This window comes from Myotis daubentonii, chromosome 9, assembly GCF_963259705.1.
Source record: "Myotis daubentonii chromosome 9, mMyoDau2.1, whole genome shotgun sequence".
In the NCBI taxonomy this organism is placed as follows: Eukaryota; Metazoa; Chordata; class Mammalia; order Chiroptera; family Vespertilionidae; genus Myotis; species Myotis daubentonii.
In genome coordinates this window covers 7584234-7606023 of record NC_081848.1, presented here as the reverse complement: position 1 = coordinate 7606023, position 21790 = coordinate 7584234, and the positions used below count along the sequence as shown (strand labels likewise).

The following is a 21790-nucleotide window of genomic DNA, read 5'->3' as shown; positions in this document are numbered from 1 at the left end:
GATACATCAAATCTTTTGAAAGTAAACTTAAAATTTTCAAGCGAGATATTGAAACTAAAACTTATAAGTATTTTCCTGGGATAAAAAAGTATTTCGAGAAGGCCACTACAACAAGCGTAATGGAGTCCATACTTATGTACCGGAATATAGTAAACTCGTTATTTGAACAGTTCAGCGAAAGATTCGACCAATTTAGAAGCCTAGAACAGACCATTAAAACAGTTAAGTATCCGGATGTAGTTGTTTACAGTACTTTGGAATTAAAGGATTTCCAATGGATGCAAATTGATGATTTAGAGAGGCAACTTGCAGATTTTCAAGGTAGCATTTGGACTCATGTGTTTGTCAACTTAAGGTCGAAACTTGAAAATCTGGAACGAAATCATCTGAATAATGAAGAGTGCAACTATGAACAAGAAATTTTGAGTGCTTAGAACATAGTACCTGAAACTTTTAGCGACATAAAAAATCTAGCAATAAGCCATAACCGGTTTGGCTCAGTGGATAGAGCGTCGGCCTGCGGACTGAAAGGTCCCCGGTTCGATTCCGGTCAAGGGCATGTACCTTGGTTGCGGGCACATCCCCAGTGGAGGGTGTGCAGGAGGCAGCTGATTGATGTTTCTCTCTCATGGATGTTTCTAACTCTCTGTCCCTCTTCCTTCCTCTCTGTAAAAAATCAATAAAATATATTTTTAAAAACATCTAGCGATGGCTTTGCTAACAATTTTTTCATCAACATATTTTTGTGAGACTTTGTTCTCAGCATTAAATAATATTAAAACGAACAAAAGAAACCGGCTAACAGATGAAATTAGTGGCGCTTGCTTGGCCTTGAAGTGCACCAAGTATGAACCTGCAATCGAAGAATTAGCAGACAAACTTCAGCACCAAAAAAGTCACTAATTTCTAGTTTTCATACCATTTGATTATCATTGTTTTTATGGGTTTTTTTTCCTAAATGTACTTTGTTTTTCTATTTGTTCATTTTATACATATTTTTGGTTGATTTTTCTTTGTTAAATGGCATTTAAATATATAAAATAAATATCAAAAATATATTGCCGAAACCGGTTTGGCTCAGTAGATAGAGCGTCGGCCTGCGGACTGAAGGGTCCCAGGTTCGATTCCAGTCAAGGGCATGTACCTTGGTTGTGGGCACATCCCCAGTAGGAGATGTGCAGGAGGCAGCTGATCAATGTTTCTCTCATCAATGTTTCTAACTATCCCTTCCCCTTCCTCTCTGTAAAAAAAATCAATAAAGTATATTTAAAATATATATATATAATTTTTTTACTATGGTTGCAAATATCAAAGAAAAATTATGAATATTTCTATATGTGAGACGGCACCAGAGTTTAGGGTTTTTCAAAATTTTGACATGCCGAGCTCAAAAGGTTCGCCATCACTGGTCTATGCACATGAATATATCTTCACACTATCCATCATGTCCTGCATCTTGCCTTTTTCTTACTTTAGAAGACATTAAGACAACATTTTTTCATTTCTTTGACCACATGACCAAACCAAATACAAATTAGGTTGGGAAGGTCATTTGAAATGGATCTTCAAAGATTATATTGCTAAGGTTAATTGAAAAACTAGAAAAGTATGAGGAAAGATTTAAGAAATCAAGTTTACACACTTAGAGTTTTAGAAACCCAACGACAGTCAAATTGTAAGTTATTATTAGGTGGGCCTCAGTGTGTTGTTTCTACTTTTGATAAATAATAGGGACCAGAGAAGTGATGTGGGATTAGATTAGAAAGGGCACTAAACGTCAGGATAAAATAAAAGCAGTAAGAAAACCAGCCAATGTAATATACCACACTAACAGAATGTAAGAGGGGAAAACACAAGATCATCTTGAATGATGCAGAAAAAGCATTTGACAAAAACCAACAGGAAACTAGGAATAGAAGGGAATTTCATCAACATGATAAAGGGCCTTTACAAGTCACAAACAGAAATAACTCTCAGCTGACATTGCATCAATGGTAAAAGACTGAAAGTTTTCCCACTGAAATCAGGAACAAGACAAGAATGCCCACTTTCACCAATGCTATTTCAATACAGTGCTAGAAGTTCTAGCCAGAGCAATGAGGCAAGAAAAATAAAAGGCATCAAACTGAAAAGGAAACCGTAAAACTATCTCTATTCACAGATGACATAATATATAAAATCCAAAAGAACCCACACAAAAAGTTACTAGAGCTAATAAACAAATTCAGTAATTTTGCAGGAAACAAGATCAACATGCGACAATGTTGTGTTTTTATAAAGCAGTAATGAACAATCTGAAAAGAAAATTAAGTAAACAATTCCATTTACAACTATCCAAAAGAATAAAATACCTAGGAATAAATTTAACCAACGAAGTAAAATACATTGAAAAGTACAAAACATTGAGACAGAAGTTAAAGGAAATCTAAATAAATGGACAGATATCCAGGTTCCTGGATTGGAAGACTGGATTAGTCAGATTTCTCCGGAGAAACAGAACCAATACGGGATGTGTGATGTGTGTGTGTGTACAGGAACCCTGGATTCCCGGTTTCCTGTGTGGGGGGTTAAATTAATGTAGTGTAAGGAAGTGGCTTTTACAATTATGGAGGCTGAGAGGTGCCAAGATCTGCAGTTAGCAAGCTGGAGACCTCGGAGGGAGAGTGAGTGGTGTCATTTCCAAGTCAGAGAGCCTGAGAACCAGGAAAACTGATGGTGTAAGTTCCAGTGCGAGAGCAGAAGAAAACTGATGTCCTAGCTCAGTAGTCAAGTGAAGTTCCTCTTAATCAGTCTTTTTGTTATGCAGGTCTTCAATTGATGGATGAGGCCCATACACACTGGGAGGGCAACTGATTCAAATGTTAATCTCACCCAGAAGCACCCTTACATACAAAATAATGTTTGACCAAATGTCTGGGCACCTCACAGCTTAGTTAAGTGGACACATCCAAGTAATCATCACAAAGACTTAATATTGTTAAGACAGCAAAACTACCCAAAGTGATTTACAAATTCAAGGCAATTCTTATCAAAATTTCCAACCGCCTTTTCTTCAGAAATGGCAAAGCTGATCCTCAAATTCATATGAAATTTCAATGGACTCTGTAAAAACAATATTGAAAAAAGAATAAAGTTGAGGTCTCACATTTCTTGATTTCAAATATGACTACAAAGCTACAATCATCATGACAGTGTAGTACTGGCATAAAGAAAGACATACAGACCACTGAATTCAATTAAGAGTTCCAACAAACCCCATACATCTGGTCAACTGATTTTTGACAAGGGTTCCAAGACCATTTAATGGGGAAAAATAGTCCCTTCAAAAATGGTGCTTAGGACAAGTAGACATCCACATGCAAAAGAATGAAATTAGACCTCCTAACTTACACAAAAACTAATTTAAAATGGATCAACAACCTAAATATAAAAGGTAATCCTATAAAACTCTTAGAAGAAAACATAAAGGTCTGTCTTCATGATCTTGGATTTGGCAATAGATTCTTAGATATGGAACCAAAAGTTTGAGCTACAAAAGAAAAAAACAGGTAAGCAGGACTTCATCAAAATTAAAAACTTGTGCCTTAAAGGATATTACTAAGGAAGTGAAATGGCAACCTATAGGATGGGAGAAAATATTTTCAAATCATAAATCTGGTAAGGGTCTAGTACCCAGATTATATTTAAAAACACTCATAATTCAGCCATAACCGGTTTGGCTCAGTGGATAGAGTATCGGCCTGTGGACTGAAGGGTCCCAGGTTCGATTCCGATCAAGGGCATGTACCTTGGTTGCGGGCACATCCTCAGATGGGGGTATGCAGGAGGCAGCTGATCGATGTTTCTCTCTCATCGATGTTTCTAACTTTCTATCCCTCTTTCTTCCTCTCAATAAAATATATGTATATTTTTTAAAACCTCTCATAATTCAAACAACCAAGAACAAACAAACCAAAAATGGGCAAAGGAATGCTCTTCTGCCACAGCAGCCATGGTTCTGCCCTACTACCCCAGGGCTGTTGGCCTCAACAAGGGCCACAGGTGAACAAGAACATGAGCAAGCTGAGGCACGGCCACCACTGCAGGTGCCTCACCAAGCACACCAAGCTCATATGGAACATGATCCGAGAGGTGTGTGGCTTTGCCCCCCATGAGCAGCGTGCCACGGAGATACAAGCACGCCCCAACGTTCATCAAGAAAAGGCTATGGCCTGGCCAGTGTTGTTCAGCGGGGCGCATACAGAAGGCAACCAATCCATGTGACTCTCTCACATCAATGTTTCTCTCTCTGTCTCTCTCTCCCACTTCACTCCCTCTCTTCTACTCTCTCTAAAAATCACTGGAAAAATATCCTCCAGTGAGGATTAACAACAACAAAAGAAAAGGACGCAGACACATATTCACACCAAGAGGAAGAGAGAGGAACTGAACAATGTCCTTTCGTCCATGAGGAATGCAGCAGCTAAGAAGGTCTGAGTCCCATCCCCTATGTGCGTAATAAAACTTGTTCAGAAACCTGGGCTTCCAATGGTGGCACTGGGAATGGAGGTGGCATCTGGTCCATTATCTGCTTGAGACTCCCTCCTGGAGCAGTGATGTGGGGCATGATGGTGGCACAGAAAGAAGCAACAGACTGGCAGTACTGACAATGGTTTTACATCATAATTCAGTAAGTTCGTGTGTGCCAGAAAAAAAAATGGCATAGGATTTGAATAGACATTTTTCCAAAGAAGATATACAAATGGCCAATAACCATATGAAAAGATACTTAACAACATTCTTAGCCATTAGGAAAATGCAAATCAAAACTACAATGAGCCCTGGCCAGTCTGACTCAGTGATAGAGCAGTGGTTCTCAACCTTCCTAATGCCGCGACCCTTTAATACAGTTCCTCATGTTGTGGTGACCCCCAACCATAAAATTATTTTCATTGCTACTTCATAACTGTAATTTTGCTACTGTTATGAATCGTAATATAAATATCTGATATGCAGGATGTATTTTCATTGTTACAAATTGAACATAATTAAAGCATAGTGATTAATCACAAAAACAATATGTAATTATATATGTGTTTTCCGATGGTCTTAGGTGACCCCTGTGAAAGGGTCCTTCGATCCCCAAAGGGGTCGCGACCCACAGGTTGAGAACCGCTGGATTAGCGCATAGGCCCACAGACAGAAGGGTTGCAGTTTCAATTCCCAGTCAAATGCAGGTACCTCAGTTGTAGGTTCAATCCCCAGCCCAGTCCAGTCTGTCAGGGCATGCAGGGGAGGCAACCAGTCTATGTGTTTCTCTCACATCAATGTCTCTCTCTCTCTCTCTCTCTCTCTCTCTCTCTCTCTCTCTCTCTCTCTCCCCTTCCCTCCCTCCCTCCACCCTCTCTCCCTTCCACTCTCTCTTTAAAGGTCAATGGAAAAATATATTGTGAGGATTAAAAAAAACAACGAGATACCACTTCACACACAGGAGAATGGCCATTATAAGACAAACAAAGAACAAAAATGGAAAATAAGCGTTGGGTGAGGATGTGGAGAAACTGGAACCCTTGTGTATTCTGGTGGGAATATAAAATGGTGCAGCTGCTGTGGAAAATAGTTTGGCAATTCCTGGGGCAAAAAGTTAAACATAAAGTTACTAAATAACCCAGCAACTTTATGTCTAGGCATATACCCAAAAGAATTGGAAACAGATACTCAAAAACTTGTACATGAATGTTCATAGCAGCACTATTCATAACAGCCAAAAGGTTGGAAATAACTCAAATGTCCACCAATGGAAAACTGGATAAAATGGAGTACACAGAGTAGACTATTACTCAGTCATTAAAAGAAATGAAGTACTGATAGATGCTATAACTTAGACGAATCTCGAAAACATTATACTAAGTAAAAACAACCAGACACAAAAGGTCACATATTGTATGATCCCATTTATATGAAATATCCAGAGCAGATAAAAGCAGAAACAGAAAGCAGACTGGCATTGCCAAGGGCTGGGGAGTGGGGAGTGACTGCTTAGTGATATGAGTTTTCTTTTGGGGTGATGAAAATGTGTTGGAACTAAATAGAAGTGGTGCTGCACAATATTGTGAATATACTAAATGTCACTGAGTTATACATTTCAGTTAATTTTATATGTGTTTCACCTAAACTGAATAAAAATCAAGAGATTTGTGTTCGCTCATGTACATGCACATGCTGCACACACACACAGAAAAAGAACACCAGGAAATTACTAAGTTGGGCAGTAATGTTGAAAAAAGAAAACATTTGTTTAGGACATCCCAAGTTTAAACTGACTACCAGCCATCACGTAGCATGTTGCCAGCACCTATTCACACAGATCTTTGATATGGCTTTGTATGTCCAGTACTCTGACCTCCCCTTTTATTTAGAAACTAGGGGCCCGGTGCACGAAATTCGTGCACTGGGTGTGTGTGTGGGGGGGGGGGAGTGTCCCTCAGCCCAGCCTGCCCCCTCTCACATACTGGGAGCCCTCAGGCGTTGACCCCCATCACCCTCCAATCGCAGGATCGGCCCCTTGCCCAGGCCTGATGCCTCTGGCCTAGGCGTTCGGCCCGGGCAGTGGGGACCCGCAGCTGCAGCGGCCCCACGATCGTGGGCTTCGCTTTAGGCCCAGGCAAGGGACCCCTAGCTCCTGGGACTGCCAGCTTCGACCGTGCCCAGCTCCCATCGCTGGCTCCACCCCTACTTCCTGCTATCACTGGCCAGGGCGGAAAAGGCACCTGATTCTCTGATCATAGCTGCCCCCTGGGTTTCCGATCACTGTCAGTGGCAGGGGGCTTCTTCCTGCTTTCCCTTTGGCCTCCCTGCATTGTGCCTACATATGCAAATTAACCACCATCTTGTTGGCAGTTAACTGCCATCTCAGTTGGCAGTTAATTTGCATATAGCCCTGATTAGCCAATGAAAAGGGTAGCTCGTACGCCAATTACCATTTTTCTCTTTTATTAGTGTTGATAGCATATGTAGCCCAGATTCCAGCACACACTAGCCTCAGAGCAACTCTCAATTTTTCTAAGCATCAATTTCCACATCTGTAAAATAAAGTATAGCATCAGCTTTAACAGACCCGGTGTGACTATCAAATTAAATAACACATATAGGAATTGTTAATAAAATTTAAAATGATACATAAATATAAAATTTTGTGACCTGCCCATCCAATGAAACTCATCCAAAGGTTGGAGGGAAAATACTGATATCCTAGGAGAAAATTACCTGTGCTATGGGTTTTGGTTTTAAGTATTAGCTGTGTCACTTTGCAAGCTCTACTTCCCAGTCACACTAACTTTTACTTCACGGGGTTGCTATATAGGTTCAATGACAACATATGTTGAAGTGCTTCATACATTGTCAAGTGGTAGTCAAAAAGTTTGGCTTTAGAAAGGCACCAATGGCAGTGGGGGAAGTCAGTGGCTTTAAGTCCCAACTCTGCTACTTAGAATTGAATCTTGAGTAAGAGTAAGACACATTTTTTATCTGCGATATGGAGGCAAACAGACTTCAGTTTAAAATCTCATATTAGGCCCTCATTAGCTATATTAGTATCTGAGTTTGAGTTTCCTCATCAGTAATAAGATACAATAATTCATACCTTGCAGGGTTTTTGTAATTAGAAATGTACAGAAAGTGCTTAAGGCAGTAACTGGCAAATGGCCAATGCTATTACTACAAGTATATCCCCTTGCCTATTACAATAAGTGTGGGAAAGTAGCTATTCAGCAAATACTTATCGCCAAGAAAGCTGACGTACAAGCTTAAATGTTCAACAAGCATTTCCAAAAAGAGGGGTAGAAGAGTACAAAGGCAGACAGGGAAGCAGTTAATAAAAGGACAGTAACAGCCAAGAAAGCAAACAGGTTAGCCCATAGCAGAGAAGATGAAAGAACAACATACAGAGCCAAGGGAAGAGCGCTCAGGAAGTAAGGCAGCCTAAAATCAAATGCCAAAGTAAGTAACAACAAACAAGTGGCAATAAGGAATCATTGCAAATGAAAGCATGAGAATGAGGGGTACTTGAATAACCAAAGGAACAAATGGTAATAGGAATTACTACTGAAAGACCACTGATTTGACCAGAAGGTGGTCAGTCACTGGTTACTTCCCACAGGTCTGTTTCATTTGCTAATGACAAATACTAAAAGCCTACTGCTGGCAAGGCTCTGGTTGGGCCGCCTGGGGCATGCTGATAACATAAAACTACTCACTGCCCTACAATCTAACCCTTCTGCTGCTGCGGCCTCGCTGCAGGCCTGTGGGCAATCACCCTCTTCTTGCTGGAGCCTAGACTGGTCCCCACAGCCAGGTCCTAACTGGGCTTCTGCACAACCTGTTGCTGCTGCCTCACTGTGGAATCTGGTAACCAACGTGCCTCAGCCTCAGGGCTGTGCCTCTTATCAGCCAAGAGCTAATCTTGTTGGGTCTGTGTTTTCCAATTTTTCTACAGTGAATTGGAATTACACTGTAATTGGAAAAATACTTTAAAAAAGAAACAGGGAGATTTAAAACCTGTTCAAAAAGTAAACAAAAGGGAAAAAAAAAAGGAGGTAGGCAAGGCAATAGCTGGACAGGGCAGAAGAGAATTTTGTTGTTCTTATTTTAATTGAGGATTGGGGATATGTGTTCATAACTGAATGGACCATGGGAATTCTGTGTAGGACCGAGCTTCCCAAAGTTTATCACCCAGGAATCTTGTCAAAAGGTAGTTTCTGATTCACTAGGTCTAGGGTGGAGGCCCAAACAGTGGTGTGGTGATTCGAAGAGCTTGTGCATCTCCTTGGTAACAATACTCCCACTGTGGCAATTTCAAGCTACCAACAGGAGGTCACCAAGCAGCTTGGGAAGAGATGTACACAATCAGGTGGAGACCAGTAAAAGCTGGCTCCAGCACATCCACATTACTGCATTTCTAACAGACGCCCAGGTGATACAAACCCTGCTGGTCCGTGGACCATACTTTGAGTTGAAAGGAAGAAGATAACAGTAAAGGGATTAGGCTAGGACCGTGGTCGGCAAACCGTGGCCCGCGAGCCACATGCGGCTCTTTGGCCCCTTGAGCGTGGCTCTTCCACCAAATACCACGTGCGGGCGCACACGTACAGTGCGATTGAAACTTTGTGGCCCATGCGCAGAAGTCGGTTTTCGAGTCTATTTTGAAGAAGTGGCGTTAGAAGAAGTGGGGGGTGTCAGTAGGTCAGTCCGGCGACGGGAGACGGAGACGCAGCGCAGGGGGGCCGCGGGATACGCAGTGCAGGGGAGGTGCCAAATATCAACAGTATTTAAACTATATAGGTAGGTTAATAACAATGTACCTACCTATATAGTTTAAATTTTAAAAATTTGGCTCTCAAAAGAAATTTCAATCGTTGTACTGTTGATATTTGACTCTGTTGACTAGTGAGTTTGCCAACCGCTGGGCTAGGATAAAGGAGACGTGAGATGATTTGGGACAGTAGGGAGAGACATCATCTAGATCAGGGTTTCTCAAGCTCAGCATTACTGACATATTGGGCCAGATAAGGCCCGTACAATGTTGGATGTTTAGCCGAATTCCTGGCTTTCACCCACTAGATGCCAGCATCCTCCTCATCCAATAGTCACAATCAAAAAGGTCTCTGGACACCAGTGACCTAGATTCATCTCTAACAAATGAAGGAGAAGGAATGGGTACCTCTTCTGCTGAGAAAAGAGACATTAAAGAGGAGTGGGTGGAACACAAAACCATGAGACAATGAGCTCTCTTTAGATGTGAGCAAGCTCAATCAAGTAGGAAAAAAAGGTTATCTGTTTAGAAAGAGTGCAAGGAGGATTCAAAGTTTAAAAGATCAGAAAAGTCCTAGAGAGTAACAGAAAGGTTCTGAACCGAGACAATGGGTCCAACAACAAAGAAGTAGAATCAGGGATATCTTTGGCTCTTGGGAGTCAGAATTGCCTGGGTTCAACTCTGGCTGTACCACTTACCAGCTGGGTGACCTTGAGCAAATTATTTAACAAGGATAAGCCTTCTCATAAGGAAACTTCATAGAGCAGTCATAATAATGCATGTTAAGTTCTGAGCACAAGGTTTGGTACACAGTACATGCTCAATGTTAACTACTATTATCAACATCATTATTTTCCTTGAAAAATATCTGCTTCATTTGGCTACTGCTTTAAATTTCTCTGATGAAACAAAACACATGTTAAGACCTGAGGCATTATTTGTTGATGTGCTTTATAAACACTGTAGTCATTGTGGAAACAGAAACTTTGTAGCTGAGGAGGCATGAGAGTTGTAGAAGCCAACCAAGCACTCATTTACTGATGCTCCCAAAATCACAATGAATGAGACAAGGTAAAAGGGAATGAAAAGCCAATAAATCCAGGGAAAACAAAAAGTTAAAGTTTACCTGCAGCTGGCAGGTTTTCATAGGACTCCAGTTAGCACAGAGAATGTGTGATGAACCCTAGTACAGCCGCCATAGAGGGCAGGTTTATAAGAACCAACCTGACTTCAAGTTGTTCATCCTACAATAACAGTTGCTGTTGCTGCTGGGTTTTTATCTAAGTCAAGAACTGATTAAAATAGAATCTAAAGTAATCCCTTTCAGAGGTTCTCAACCTGTGGGTCGCGACCCCTTTGGCGGTCGAACAACCCTCTCACAGGGGTCGTCTAAAACCATCCTGCATATCAGATACTTATATTACGATTCATAACAGTAGCAACATTACAATTATGAAGTAGCAACGAAAATAATTTTATGGTTGGGTCACAACATGAGGAACTGTATTTAAAGGGCCAGAAGGTTGAGAACCACTGCTTTAGATACTCAAATAACAGTCTACAGCGTGAAGGATTTAGAATCATCACAGTGTTCTCTTCTAGGTTTGAGTAGGTACTGAACACCTATTTCAAGAGTACGACATTTTCCCTCTACTAAAATTCTTGGGAGGTCATGGAGGGTTCTGTCTGTCCGTATAGAGCTGACCAACGAGGGATGGGGAAGCACGCCGGGTTCAAGAAGCTTCTCAGTGTCTGTGCAGGAAAGCTCTTCCCGACTAGGAAAATTAAAGATCCTCCAAGAGAAATGTAGAACGCTACAGAGAATTCAAAAATAAAGTCCATTCTAACATGAAACTTATCAAGATGAGGATATAAGATCCCCATATAAGACTCCTTCAACCTAGCCTGCTGACTTCAAGCATTTTACATCAACAAAAGAACAAGAGCCAAAAGGGCAAACATTATCACGCATACCGAGCTTATCAGCTGTCCGTATGGGGGCGAAACACCGGGAAGAACAGTTGATGTCACCACCGTGCAGGTGGCCAGGAACCAGGGTCCTCAGCCAACCACAGCCACTGGATTCCCAAGCTTCCAAAAATAGCTATGACTTACACACGAGCGCTCGGCCAACACCTCCCAGACGACAGTCTCACATAGACGGTGATGAGATGGGGGTCACTTCTCCAACGGTGGCCAAGGGACGTGAAGATGCCCATGGTTAACAGGCACGTGGTCTCAACTAACAGGAGTCCCGAGAAATGTACAGAACTTGCTCTCCCTGAAAACAGTCTCTTCTCTACATCAACGCCACTGTCTCAAAACTAAGACTTATTCCCACCTGTTTCCAGTCCCTGCCCTAAAAACTGATAGAACCGATCTCTGAAAGCAGAGAAAACGCTGGCTCGGGTGCCGGCAGGCACTGGGAGCACCTAACAAAGCCATTTCCATTAGAAAGCGGCATACTCTCATTTCCAGGTCTCTTTCACTTCCGAAGTTCTAAGAGGAAGTAAGCGTGTCCACCTTCTACACTACCGGCCTCCCGAGTGCAAGAGGAGAGTAAAAAGGCACCGAAGGTCTCTCGCGCCGAGGCCTCTGACAGCTCTGTGTTGCAGATATGCCTGAAACCCCTCGCTTCCAAACTCGCGTGTGAACACCCGGCCCACTTCCCCGGTTTGCTCGCTGGAGGGGCGATGGGGAAGCGCGAGCGGTGACATCCCGGAGTCGCAGGGCAGACAGTCTCACACCGCCCGCTTCCAGGTTCCCTCACACCGACGTCAGCCTCGGGTTTCCTCCCAGAGCGCGTTCCTTCCCTCGCGCCACCGGAGCCCAGAGACCCTGGTGCGGCTCGGGGTCCTCGCAGACACCGGGACAGGCACACGCCCCCGCCTCGGCGCGACGCCCCCTCCCTAACCCCGGCGACCAGCGCGCCCCTGCGGGCGCTGCGGGGAGGCAGGCGGGCGGCTCTAGGGAGAGTGGCCGGCGGCGAGGGCGCAGGGGGGGTCGCCAGGACCCGGCCTCTCCCCGGTGCTGGTAATGCCGGCTTCCGGTTAACTTCTCCCGGGGTGAGACTCCCTCAAGCGGATTTTAAAATAGAAACAAAGCGCCAAGACCACCAAAGCCGCCCCTGGAAGTTCCTCGGCCCCGGGCGCGGCCCGGGGCGCTCTCCCCAGACACCGCGGTGCAGACAACCCCGCGCCCGCCTTCCGGCTTCGTTTCCCAAAACATCTGATGCCCCGCGTTCGGCGACCGAACTAAAGTCTCGGAAAGACTCCAGCCTCCTCCCGAGCCCCTTCCCCGCGCCCGCCCACGCCCCGCGGTGGCCCCTCGCAGCCCCCGCCCCGCCCGCAGGCCGCGCCCGCGCGGCTCCCGCCCTAGCCCCCCACCCCTCCTCTCTCCGATCCGGAGCCCGCCCCGCCGCTCCCCGCTCCCCGCGCCGCCACGGAGCCCACCGAGCCGTGGCCATCGGCTGCTCCGGCCGCGTCGTCCTGCTGAAGTTCCGCAGTCATGGCCGGGTCACCGGCCTCCCGCCACCGCCGCCAGCGCTGCCTCGCAGGAGGAGGAGGAGGAGGCGGAGACCCTGCCACCGCCTCCGCCTCTGCCCCAGCGCGCGCCGGAGGCTCCGCCCACACGCCGCCATCACCGCCCATCATCCCGCTCCGGCCCCGCCTCCGCCCCCGCCCCCGCCCCAGCACGCGCCGGAGGCTCCGCCCACACGCCCCGCCCCGCCCCCGCCGAGGGCCGCGGTGCTCTGCGTGCCGGCGCACCCGGCTTGACCCCGGCGTCGGCCACGTGACCCCCGCCCCGCCCACAGCTAGCGGTCGGCATCGCCACTCGGGGAGGTTACGTTCTCGGCGGGGTGCCCAGGGCACGGTTTTCTGGCGGCGGCCTCTGCGTCCCGCGCCCCTTCTCCGTTCTCTGCTTCCAAGATATGCTCAAGTCTAGGACCCGCCGCCCGCTCAGCCTTCCCCTCCGAGGAGTGAAAGCTGCTCCCCAATTTGGGACCCGGTCTAGGGGCAGCGTAAATAAAGGGCTTCCCACCTGGTCACGTGGTCATTCCTAAGTCCAGCGACACGAAAAATTATTAATCATCTTTTAACAAAGGCGAGAAGTTGGATGAGTGGCCTTCCGAAACTTAACGAAACCTCTTCACTGCTGCCCAGCGTGGTGCCTCACACTGGCGTGGGCATGGGCAGTATGGACAGTAGCCACTGTGTTTTGCCACCAAAAAGGACGAGGTGGAGGGAGAAGGGGTTGCAACTCAGTCCCTGCAGACCCGGCCAGCCACGTGCACACGCTGCACTGCTGCCGGGATGGAGAGGAAGAAGTTAAGGAGAGGCATTTGCAGCCACAGAGCCTGATGTAAGCACAGCTCTTTCTGCAGGGTTCCCCAACGGCCCGGCTTGAGAACTGCTCCCAGGAGCACTAGTTCCAACCACAGTCCCTCCCACCGATCTTGTTACTTTAAAGCTGTGGTTCTCAACCTTCCTAATGCCGGGACCCTTTAATACAGTTCCTCATGTTGTGGTGACCCCCAACCATAAAATTATTTTCGTTGCTACTTCATAGCTGTAATTTTGCTACTGTTATGAATCGTCATGTAAATATCTGATATGCAGGATGTATTTTCTTTGTTACAAATGGAACATAATGAAAACATAGTGATTAATCACAAAAACAATATGTAATTATGTGTTTTCCGATGGTCTTAGGCGACCCCAGTGAAAGGGTCGTTGGACCCCCAAAGGGGTCGCGACCCACAGGTTGAGAACCGCTGCTTTAAAGTCTTAGTCCAGATATGTATCAGGAGCAAGTGCACAAAAACCCTACCGAGACCAAAGCCGTAAGTCTAGCGCCTATGTTTTTTTCCATGTCTCGCGAGCTTCAGGTCTTCTATTCAAGTCTTTAATACTTTTTGAGTTAATTTTTGTGTATGGTGTCAGTGGCTTCCCATTTTCTCAACACCATTGTACTAGTATAGTTTGAAGTCAGGGAGTGCGATACCTCCAGCTTTGTACTTTTTTTCTCAGGGTTGCTTTGGCTTATTGGGGTCTTTTGTGGTTCTATATAAATTTTAGGAGTATTTGTACTAGTTCTGTGGAAAATGCCACTGGGATTTTGATGGGGATTGCATTAAATCTGTATATGCAGTGGTTCTCAACCTTCTGGCCCTTTAAATACAGTTCCTCATGTTGTGACCCAACCGTAAAATTATTTTCGTTGCTACTTCGTAACTGTAATGTTGCTACTGTTATGAATCGTAATGTAAATACCTGATATGCAGGATGGTCTTAGGCAACCCCTGTGAAAGGGTCGTTCGACCGCCAAAGGGGTCGCGCACCCCACAGGTTGAGAACCGCTGGATTTCTTTGGGCAATGTGGCTATTTTAACAATGGTAATTATTTCAGTCCATGAACATGGACTGTTTTGAGAGTATTATGTTAAGTGAAATAAGCCAGACAAAAAGAACAAGAACTGTATGGTTACACTTATATGTGGGAAATAAAACAACAAATGAACAAATAAATTTAAAACCTAGATACAACAGAATGGTGGTTACCAGAGGGGAAGGGGGTTGGGGAAAGGACAAGGGGGCAAAGAGGGCCCAATACATGTCAGAAGGAGACTTGGCTTCAGGTGGTGGGCACATGATACAGTGTACAAATGTCGTATTAGGAGGTTTTACACCTAATTTGACGGTTGCCATTTTACCCCAATAAATATAAAAACATACTAAAACAGAAAAAAAAATTCTTAAGTTGTCCCATTTTAGATTTTCTGGAGTTCAAACTGAAGTATTGTAGTATTTTGTTAAGTTTGAGCAGATGCTTAGGATAGCATGTTAAAGCTAAGGTGCCCTCTGTTGAGTTGTATTTTGAACAATTTGGTGGATATTGTAACTACTGACCATGTTTCACATTTACATGTATCACGAGGGCACGCTTTGGCTCTCCAAAATCGATGCTCAGGCTGGGTGTAAAAGCGCCTTTTTGAGGGGTTGCTGCTTTTACCATTGCCCTGGTCCTAGCCCTCGGGCAGCACCCTTGGTGTGAATTTTTTATGGATAGTGGCCTTCCCTGTGCTCCCGGCATTGCTGTTCGTGCGACTGTGATGTTTCACTGGCAGGTTTTTCTAGTCTGCATGTGCCCGCGACTTGTGGTCTAAGGACACGGTGAAGCTCCCATGGGAGACCTGATGACTCTCAGGAGCCTGAACTAGGACTAGGGATAGATACTTCTTTTGCCTAGAGATACAGGGGCCCCCTGTCCCTGGCAGGTAACTTTTGAAGAGATCAGAATCTTCCACATTCAACAGGCTGTGTTTATGTCTAATGGTTATAAGACTATTTTTTTGTGTGGCTTTACCCCCTCCCCCTTTTTTAAAAAATATATTTTATTGATTTTTTTACAGAGAGGAAGGGAAAGGGATAGAGAGTTAGAAACATCGATGAGAGAGAAACATCAATCAGTCGCCTCCTGCACACCCCCACTGGGTATGTGCCCGCAACCAAGGTACATGCCCTTGACCGGAATTGAACCCTGGACCCTTCAGTCTGCAGGCCGACCCTCCATCCACTGAGCCAAACCAGTCAGGTTCCCCCCTTTTTTTTAATGAGTAATCAAACCTGTGTTCATGGCCTCAACCCTGGGAGTCAGAGCAAAACAAGTTGATTTCTTAGCTTAGTTTATTTGATTGCATACTTGTACGTTGCTAGAAAGCTCTATTTTTGTGTGTCTTTAGCATGTCTCTGGAGCCACTCTTGTTTCATCTTTGCACATTTGTCATAGGAAATTGCTTATTTATTGTGTATAAGTGGGTGGAGACCTATTATGCTTAATTATGAAAATTTCCTTGAAAGACCAGCAAAGACTCTTTATACTCATGTCTCTGAAAGAGGTATGTACAGACCATTCGGTAAATATTGGCCCCTGAGTTTTGATTAAGCCGCTTTCTGCTATGTGGTTCTAAACAAGACTCCATATTAATAAATTTGACCTAATCAATTTGAGGGCTATAGCCCCATGGGTTTAACTACCAGCTGGTCCTGGACATGGTAATCAGATAGAGATACCCAGTCCAACCAGCGTATTTAATGAACACTCTACGTCAGGGCTCAGCCATCAGTTGGCAAGCTTCATGGTGATCAAATAACCAAAGTGGGTATCATGGAACATATGCTGTCACCTCAGAAAATCCCCTCTCATTCCTCTTTAAAACCCATACATGCAGGCTTCACAATAATTATGTTATTAGTCGATAATCATTTCAAGAGTATTCAGGAAAAATAATATTAATATGGAGCAATAAATAGGTGACCTGTTAAAAAGGGGGCATAGTTTTCAGAGTATTTCCCCAAAGAAGAAATTGAATTATTTTTTCCTTTCTCAGAAAACTTTTTGTCCCAAGGCTCAGTAATTTTCCTAGTTAGTGTATTTATAGTTCTGCTTCTGATTTATCTCAAACTCCAAATATAGTTTGTATTGTAATAAAATGATCCTATTTCAATGTTATTGAATGCTTCTATCAAACTTTGTGGGGTAAGTGAGAAGGGAGGGAAGGAGTTAGGAAAAGAAAAAAGAAAAAGGGAAAGAAAAAATGTATACTTGCATTTCATTGGGGCTTCACTCTATAAATAGTTTTTGCCACTGGCTTCAGACCTACTGGAGTTGAAAACTGATGGCCGAGGCTGATTGACAGGAGTAGCTGTTCTTTGAGCCATAGGATCTTTTCCAGGGATGATCTAGACAGAAATATCCTTAAGGGCCAGCTTCTCGGCAGTTACAAAAAGGGCCTTTCTTACTACAGAGGAAAGAAGGAGGACAGATTAAAGATTTAGATGATGTGTAAGTGTTGAGGTTAAATTATAGGTGTTGTTTTTGCTAGTTGAAAAATCAGTTCCAACCTTCCTGAAATTTGTATGATGTCGGATGGATGCTGGATTTATTGGGGTGATCACTTTATAGGTTATATAAATGGCCACTTACTGAGTTAGACACCTGAAACTAATATAACATTGTACATCAACTATAATTGAAAAATAAAAAAGTATTTTTTAAAAAGGTATGATAAAATAGAGAGCTAGAAGTAAAGCCATTTCTGCAATCTTTATTTTTTTTAAATATGTTTCTATTGATTTCAGAAAGGAAGGGAACGGAGAGAGAGATAGAAATATCAATGATGAGAGAGAATCATCGATTGGCTTCCTCCTGCACACCCACTACTGGGGATTGAGCCCACAGCCTGGGCATGAGCCAAGCCAGCCAGGCTGCAATCTTGATTTTTTAATAGACCAGCATCAAAGACCAGAGAAAATAGGATGGGCTTTTAATAAATGGTGCTCAGACTGATAGTTATCCATATAAAATTTAATTTTGGACTCTTATCTTACATCATAAACAGAAATCAATTTAACAAAAACAAAGTTAAAAACTTGTGAAACACCTTTAGAGAATCCTATGCTTTGGGGATAAGAGATCCTTCTTAAATCAGGTACAAAAAGCCCAACTCATAAAAGAATAGATCGATAACTTCGATTATGTTAAAACATGGAATTTCTCTCCATTAAAAGATACCATGAGAAAAATGAAAACATCCAGAAACTGGGAGAAAATGTTTTTAACACATATACCTGATAACATTAGTATCTAGATTACAGTGGTTCTCAACCTTCTGGCCCTTTAAATACAGTTCCTCATGTTGTGACCCAACCGTAAAATTATTTTCGTTGCTACTTCATAACTGTAATGCTGCTACTGTTATGAATCGTAATGTAAGTATCTGATATGCAGGATGGTCTTAGGCGACCCCTGTGAAAGGGTCGTTCGATCGCCAAAGGGGTCGCGACCCACAGGTTGAGAACCGCTGATCTAGAACAAGGTTTCCCAACTTTGGCACTATTAACACATTGGACCAGGTAATTTTCCGTTGTGGTGGCTGTCCTGTGCATTGTAGGTCGCTTTGCATCATCGCTGGCCTTTACCTTCTAGTTGCCAGTAGCTCTCCCATATCCATTAAAAATGTTTCCAGCCCTGACTGGTTTGGCTCAGTGGATGGAGCGTCGGCCTGGGGACTGAAGGGTCCCGGGTTCGATTCTGGTCAGGGGCATATACCTTTGTTGCGGGCACATCCCCAGTAGGAGGCGTGCAGGAGGCAGGTGAACAATGTTTCTCTCTCATTGATGTTTCTAACTCTCTATCCCTCTCCCTTCCTCTCTGTAAAAAAAAAAAAAAATCAATTAAAAAAAATGTTTCCAGACATTGCCAAATATTTTCAACATTTGTATCTCCTAAAGGGCAACATCTCCTTAGAACCACTGGTCCAAACTAGATAAAAAAAAAACTCTTACAAATTAGAAGAAAAAGACAATGCAATAGAAAGGACGAAAGGCTTAAGCAGGCACTTCACAGAAAAGAATCCCAAGTGTATGAAAAGGTGCTAAACTTACTAGTCATTGGGAACACATGAATTAAAGCCATAAAGATACCATTTTATGCATACAATTGGCAACATTTTTTAAATACCACAATAACATGTTGCTGGGAATGTAGAGTGATGGGAGGACCTTACACTGGTAGTATAAATTAGCACAACTACTTTGGAAAGCAATTAATATCAACTACTAAAATTTTTAGTTGTGCATCCTCACAGCCAACAATTCCTCCCTCAAATATTATTCTAGCAAAAAATTTTTACCAGGATATATGTATACAAATATAACACTTTTAACAGCAGACAAAACAGGAAACAACCTAAATCTATCAACAGTAAAATTGATCAATTTTTGTATAGTCATTTAATGAAACATATAGCAGAAAAATGAGTGAACTACAGCTGTGCTATTAATATCATGGTTGATTCTCAGGAACATGGTATTGTGGGGTGAAAAGCAAATCACAGAAGATAACATACAACATGATTCTATTTATGCAAATTACAAAAGCAATATCTCTCTATATAAAAACCTAAGCGACCGGCTGACCGTTCAACCATCTGACCAGTAGCTATGATGCGCACTGACCACCAGGAGCAGATGCTCAATGTAGGAGCTGCCGAGCTGCGGTGACTTGGCAGCTGCGGTTCTCGGGTGATGCACCCAGAACCAGAGAGGAGGGAGCCCAGTTCCGGGGTGTGTCACCCGAGAACCACCCTCTCATAATCTGGAACCCTTTAGGGGATGTCGGAGAGCCGGTTTTGGCCCAGTCGCCACAGGCCAGGCTGAGGGACCCCATTGGTGCACGAATCCGTACACTGGGCCTCTAGTTAAATAATAATTGTCTAGGGAGATAAAGTACAAATAAAAGCAAGTACATTGTAAACACAAAATTCTGAGGGAAGGAAAGAGAAGGGCAGAAATGGGGAAAGAGAGCATATAGGGGATTTCACAGATATTGGCAATATTCTATTTTCATAAGTCAGGTGGTAGTTAGATACATGAGGGTTCATTATATCATTTTACATAGATTTTATAATTAATAAAACAAGAGATCAAAAGAACACTATTCTAATAATAAAGATTAAAAACATACCATCCTCATTCTCTAATAATATTTTTGTGTCCACCAAAAATACTGAGAAATATAAAGTTTCTTCAGTTTACAGACTATAATTCTTTTATGCTGGCTGAGGCATGAGGCAAACATTTTACATTCTCTCCTATTAAGTAAAAATTATGGTTTAACTGTTTTTAAGAAAATAAATGAATAATGTTACCATTCCATTTTATGCAAAAGTGTGGAAAAAAATCCAGATTTTTGATGATAATCCAAGGAGTTTTTGAAGTCTATTTTGCAAAATATTTTCTCATTTAGCTCCCAAAATTTAGGGGAAGAATTATTTAGAAGCTGACTGCAGAAACCAAAAACATGACTTAGAATGAAAAACAGAAAGCTACCCAGAAAAAGCAAATAGAAACTTGTGTAATGCTGCAAGTGTTGGGACATAAATTGGGACACCAGGTGACTGAATTTTTTCATCCAGGACACCACTGAAGTAAAAAGATCCTCCTTCTCAAAATTTGAAAGAATAGCTGAGGCAAAATGTGAAAGCATAGATGAGGCAAAAAAAAAAAACCAACAAAAAAAACCCCTGCCTTTAGAAATGCAAATGTTTTTATTGAGGTTTTATAGATTCTGATACTTGAATCTAGAAAAAAAAAGAACATTTTTAGAGAAAGTAAGAGCTAACTTTACCCAGCACTTGGCAGCTAGGTAGTGTTCTAAGTCCTTTCCATGTGTGAACTCATTCTATCCTCATAATAACCAATGAAATGATAAAATCTTCATTTGGACATAATCAATTGGAGGGACTGTAGATGAAGCTCTTGCACCCTATGTCCTAGAAAAGCCTTAAGTCTTCCTTGACTCTATGTTCACAACAGAACTCTATAGTGTGGCAGCCCCTTAGCAACAGATGAATGGATTACTCTGACACGTTTCTGTGAATGAGAGGGCTAAGGGGCTGCTTGGCTATAGGAACCAAAACAGTCCCATTCGCCTGCCTCCTTAGGCTTTTATTGTAACAACAGCTTGAACTAAAAGATACTACCAGCAGGGTAAGCATTCTTGAGAAGACACATACATCTGTAGTATTCTTTAAGCAAGAATGTTTTGAAGTCTAAATATAAAGATTCCCATGAAATACCTGGGGGCTCAGACTTGTTTGGAAAAGTCAAGGCAGGGGCTGCCACCTTCGGCAAGGTCCCCTGATCTTTCGGAGATTCCTCCTTACAGACTTTCCAACCAAGTCCTGTGCTTCCCTCCAACTTCCTCTTCCCCTGGATAAAGTACCTCCTTTATCTGGGCATGAAGCTCTACAAAGTTCTCCAGGGCTGCAGGCACTGCACTGGATTGCAGTCTTTTCTAGTTCCTGAATAACTTCTTTTTGGTAATGCAGTACCTAATCAATTTAGTCTTATGGTCAACAAAAGTAAATGCTGTTATTATAAATACTAGAGGCCCAGTGCACAAAATTCGTGTGCGGGTACAGTCCCTAGACCTGGACTGCATTCAGGGCCATCTTCCCTGGCTGCCTGCAGCCAGCCCCACCCGCTGCTGCTACCCACCCCTTGTTCCCCATTCACCATCAGGTGATCGGAGCCTGCTGGCCAGGGGAAGGAACCAAGAGGCTGGCCATTCCGCCTGCTCACCGGCCCCACCCCCCTGCCGCCACCCACCCTGGTTCCCCATTCACCATCAGGCAATTGGAGCCTGACAGCCAGGGTAAAGGACCGAGAGGTTGGCCATTCTCACACACTCACCGGCCCTGCCCCCACCACGGGTTGCCCTCTGTGTGTGGGGCGACTGGTGGCGCAGGGGCCTTGGCCTGGCTCTGCCCGTGTCCCCTGCCACCCACCCCTGTTCTCCATTTGCCATTAGGTGATCAGAGCCTGCCGGCCAGGGAAAGGGACTGAGAGGTGGTCAGTGCCCCTCATAGTGATTGGTCAAGTGGTTGTTCTGGTCATTCCACTGTTAGGGTCAACTTGCATATTACCCTTTTATTAG

The 21790-nt window shown here is 43.6% G+C and overlaps 1 protein-coding gene across 9 annotated transcripts in view; it reads right to left on the bottom strand.

The window, feature by feature from the left end:
- The window catches only part of USP28 (ubiquitin specific peptidase 28), a 72489-nt gene extending 59582 nt beyond the window's left edge, over positions 1 to 12907 (bottom strand). For 3 of the 9 annotated variants that reach the window (XM_059707823.1, XM_059707827.1, XM_059707824.1), the window contains exon 1: positions 12742 to 12905. In XM_059707823.1, coding sequence (XP_059563806.1) covers positions 12742 to 12798 — 57 coding nt within the window. In that variant the 5' untranslated portion in view covers positions 12799 to 12905. Of the gene's footprint in view, positions 1 to 12741 lie in introns of all 9 variants that reach the window. The other 6 variants (XM_059707831.1, XM_059707829.1, XM_059707833.1 and 3 more) reach the window with 5 other exon arrangements.
- Positions 12908 to 21790: the final 8883 nt, after the last annotated feature.